The sequence below is a fragment of the Molothrus aeneus genome, chromosome 16 (assembly GCF_037042795.1).
Source record: "Molothrus aeneus isolate 106 chromosome 16, BPBGC_Maene_1.0, whole genome shotgun sequence".
In the NCBI taxonomy this organism is placed as follows: Eukaryota; Metazoa; Chordata; class Aves; order Passeriformes; family Icteridae; genus Molothrus; species Molothrus aeneus.
In genome coordinates this window covers 12,075,494-12,079,599 of record NC_089661.1, presented here as the reverse complement: position 1 = coordinate 12,079,599, position 4,106 = coordinate 12,075,494, and the positions used below count along the sequence as shown (strand labels likewise).

Here is a 4,106-nt window from a genome sequence, read left to right as displayed (position 1 = left end):
TAATACCCAGTGCTGTGGCCTATACATTAAAGGGGTTTTAGTCCACCAAAGCCATGGATTCCTGTAGGACCAGCCAAGGACCATCACAGCCTCCCATGCATGCAGAGATGGGCACAGTGCTTCATGGTTTTAAGACGTTTACACTGTGGGAAGGGGGGGACATGCACAATCATCCCTCCCTTCCCCAGCTTATGAAAACACCTCATCACTGAAATTCATTTCAACGTTGCTCATGTCTTGGTGCATTTCCATGTCAGGAAATATTGGACAAAGGCTCGCTCACCCTGCTCCCAAATCCCTGCATTGTCCCCAGCAGGGAAGGGAAATGCAGAACCGGGGCGTGCTGAGCTCAGCACAGCAGCATCCCGGGGCACCACGAGGGGGAAACGTGGCTGTGACAAAGCTGGCATCAGCTCATTTCAGGCCAGGCTGTGACTCACAAAGAGAGAAAAAAGGAAACAGGGAGAAAAAGCGATCTCTGATGGTCAGGGTGTGGCTGAGCTCCTGTCATAGGCACCATTCCTCCTCTGCCACCTCCCTTCTCTCGGGACCTGGAGGTGACTGCTGGTATCTCCCTCAGCTTTGGGAGTCCCCATCCTTCCCTCATGCCTCAGACACATCTGACCCCTCTGGGCCACACGGTTCCACCCTGTCCGACCACACGGCTCCTGATCCAGCCCGGCGGGGCCGGATTGACCCGCACGCCTGACCGGGCTGGCCCCGCCGCGCTCAGCGGGATTCCTGCTCCCCATCCCGGCTCTGACAGCACAGCTCAGCCCCCTGGTGATGCCAACCCCCGCACACGTGGGCTCCTGGCCAGCAGCATCCATAAAAACCCCTCTGTCCGTGCCCGGGCTGGGCTGCGGGGCTGGAGAGCGATGGCACTGCGGGTGAGCATGGGGACAGGGCGGGGTGACAGCAAGGGTGGCATTTGCAGGGGTCCCCAGCACGAGGTGAGAGGTGAGTGAGTCTGACTCCATGTCCTTAGAAGGCTAATTCATTATTTTATGTAAATATATTCTATTCTATTCTATTATATATCGTATTATATTTTATTATATTATGTTATATTATATTATAGAATGCTATAATAAAACTATACTAAAAGAGAAAGGATACAGACAGGGGAATGATAAAGAATGATAAAGAAATAATATTAAAAAAAAAACAAGAATGATAAAGAAAAACTTGTGATTCTCCAGAGCCTCGACACAGCTGGATGTGATTGGTCATTAAGTTAAAACAATTCCCATTAAACCAATCAAGCAATGACCAGTTGGTAAACAATTCATTAAGTTAAAACAATTCCCATGAAACCAATCAATGACCAGGTGGTAAACAATCTCCAGACCACATTCCAAAGCAGCAAACACAGGAGAAGCGGATCAGATAATTATTGTTTTCATTTCTCTCTGAGGCTTCTCATCTTCCCCAGAGAAGAAATGCTGGCGAAGGATTGGAGATTTTTCCAGAAAATATGACAGTGACAAGCATGGGAGTGACAGTGGGTAAAGGAAAGTGGAAGAGAAGGGCCAGACAGGTAGAAATCCTGAATAACACAGGGATTATTGCTCCTCTCTGTCAGTCTGGTCCAGGCTACTGCAAAAGTGAGTTTTGTGATGCTCAGTAACGGGCAATTGGACAGATTTTCATCCAGCAGCAGAGGGAACAGCTCTTTGCTGTGTGTGCTGTGTCTCTTGCTGGGGTTGGTGCAATGATTACACACTAAAGGTCAAGGCCAGGTGAACCTGGGTGCTGCCAGGTGCTCTTGGAATCCAGAGCTCATCAGCTCCAGCAGCTTCTGTGCCTCACAGGGGTGAACACTGGTCAGAGCTTTTCGGTGCCCACACGTGTGGGGTCCCAAAGCTGCCCTCCAGGCATGCAGGTATGAGGTTGGTCATTGCTAATTCCTGCCTAAATGTCTCAGCTCCTGCCCAAAAACATGTATATCCCAAAAAAGCATTGAAATAGAACTCGTGACAGAGAAAGAAACAGGGGAGTTGAAGTCCTGAGCTGTAGGAAGGAGAAACAGGCACACAACTGGCAGTGGAGATGTCAAGGCTGGGGAAATTTTCCTAATGTGAGCAATAAGTTTGTGAGAGGGGATGCTCAGAAATGCAAGATCATTAGAGTGCCAAAGACAAAAAAAAGTGGGGTGAAATGGCAAGAACTTCTTATTAAAATGAGTTATTTAATAAAACTATGAATTATTCAAAAAGGAACATTTTCCAGCTCATTTTATGCAAATTTAACCTTGGAGATGGGGAGAGCACATGGAACAGGAGCTCAGGCAGGAGCTTTTGGGAAGAATCAGCCATGTAACACTGGATGAGCTCAGACTGGATGTCACTTTACACCTGTTCCTCTGCTTCAAAGCATCACAAAGTTTTCTGCTTCAGATTTTTGTATTGCTCGGGTGCAGAGAGAAGCAGAACATCTTTGTGTCCTGACAACAATGAAGGCATTCAAGTTCTTCTTTTATTTTTTGCTTTCTGATCCCGCTCAGCTCTTTACAAAAGACCTCGGGGACAGCAAATCCCACCTCATCAACTGGGTGTCATAGAGACTTGATTTCTTATCAGTTTAGAGTCTCTGAGATTATTTAGGAGTGAGAAAAAGACTGGGATAGAGAATGTGCTTGTGTGGGAAGGGGAGAGAAAGAAGATAACAACGAAAATGGGAGAAAGAAGTGTCAGGGCTGAGTGGGGCAGTGCAGCTCTGCCACCTTGCTGTGTCCTGCTCCTTGTCTGCAGTTTGAGGCCGTGCATCCAGAGGGAATCTGTCCTGGATGGAGCATCGTGGTCAAGGGTGAGACCAGTTCCACTTCAGGCATGTAAGGAATGCTCTGCTCCCAGCTCCCCTGGCTCACAGGGGCCAGAAGCATTGTTCCCAGCTCTCCATCCCTTTTCTCTCTCTGTCCTAGGTTTGAGGTTAATTTGCTCTGTGATCCCGGAGACCAAATCGCTCTCCACTTTAACCCTCGCCTCTCCATCTCCAGAATTGTCTGCAACTCCTTCCTCAACAGCCACTGGGGGCAGGAAGAGGTTAACAGCACCTTTCCCTTCAAAGCAAAGGAGCCCTTCCAGGTAACTCTGGCCCCCCACAGGTCTCCTCAGGTGTAACAGGAATAACCCAGCCAATACTGGGGTGCTCCCCATTGCCTTTCCTGCCAACACCATACCCAGCAACATCCCCTCTCTGGCTTTGTCTCCTGATGGTAATCCTGTTAAAACCTGGTGATTTATACCCAGCTCTGGCACAGCCATGCAGAGCTCCAGCAGTAATCCCTGGATGCAGCATTTGTTTTCAATTTGGGCTTTGCATTGCCACCAGATTTTGTTATCATGAAAGGAAAAACTCAGTTATTCCCTCTTTTTGCCCAGAGTGGGGGTGAGCAGTGTGTGTGTCAGCTCTGGCAGGATTTGAGGTGGGTGGACAGATCCAGCAGCTCCCTGATGTGATGGAAACAAGTCCAGTAAGGCCACGTGAACATAACACAGTCTCTCTTTCAGGTTGAAATCTACTCTGACCAGGACTATTTCCACGTTTTCATCAATGAAAACAAAGTCCTGCAGTACAAGCATCGGCAGAAGAATCTCTCATCCATCACCAAGCTGCAGATTCTGGATGATATTGACATTTCTTCAGTGGAAATCACCAAACGAGCTCTTTACTAGAGACCAGACTCTAGTAAAGGGACTCTCTTACTCTTGGGACCCTCTCACAGACCATTCCCCCTCGAGCTTCTGATTCAGCCAAGGATCATTTCCTCCCCATTTCCACATGCCACCACCAACCAGGGAGATGGCCATGTGTCCTCAGAGTGGAAGGGATGGTCATTCCCATCACCAGCCACATTGCTGACCATAGCCCAGCCCTTCAAAGACACCCTACACCTTAAGGTGCACAACAGGCTCTGTAGGTCTGATCATCTTTGCTGCACATCAAAATCTGTCTTCAGGAGTCTGGACACCTCAATGTTACCTTAGAAATTGTGTTTGCCCAAGAGTAGGGTGTGCATGAGCACCAGTCCTCAGCTGGGCACGTGGGGAATGTGGATGTTAGGGTTGGAAAGGGATGTTTCTTTCCAGGAGCTGGGTAAGAAT

General features: G+C 48.5%; 1 protein-coding gene across 1 annotated transcript; it reads left to right on the top strand.

The window, feature by feature from the left end:
• Positions 1-878: 878 nt before the first annotated feature.
• GRIFIN (galectin-related inter-fiber protein) lies at positions 879-3,677 on the top strand. The gene is made up of 4 exons (XM_066561149.1): positions 879-890; positions 2,754-2,833; positions 2,924-3,086; positions 3,513-3,677. Exons 1-4 carry the CDS (start codon positions 879-881, stop codon positions 3,675-3,677), a joined length of 420 nt encoding a protein of 139 aa, XP_066417246.1.
• The last annotated feature ends 429 nt before the right edge of the window (positions 3,678-4,106 follow it).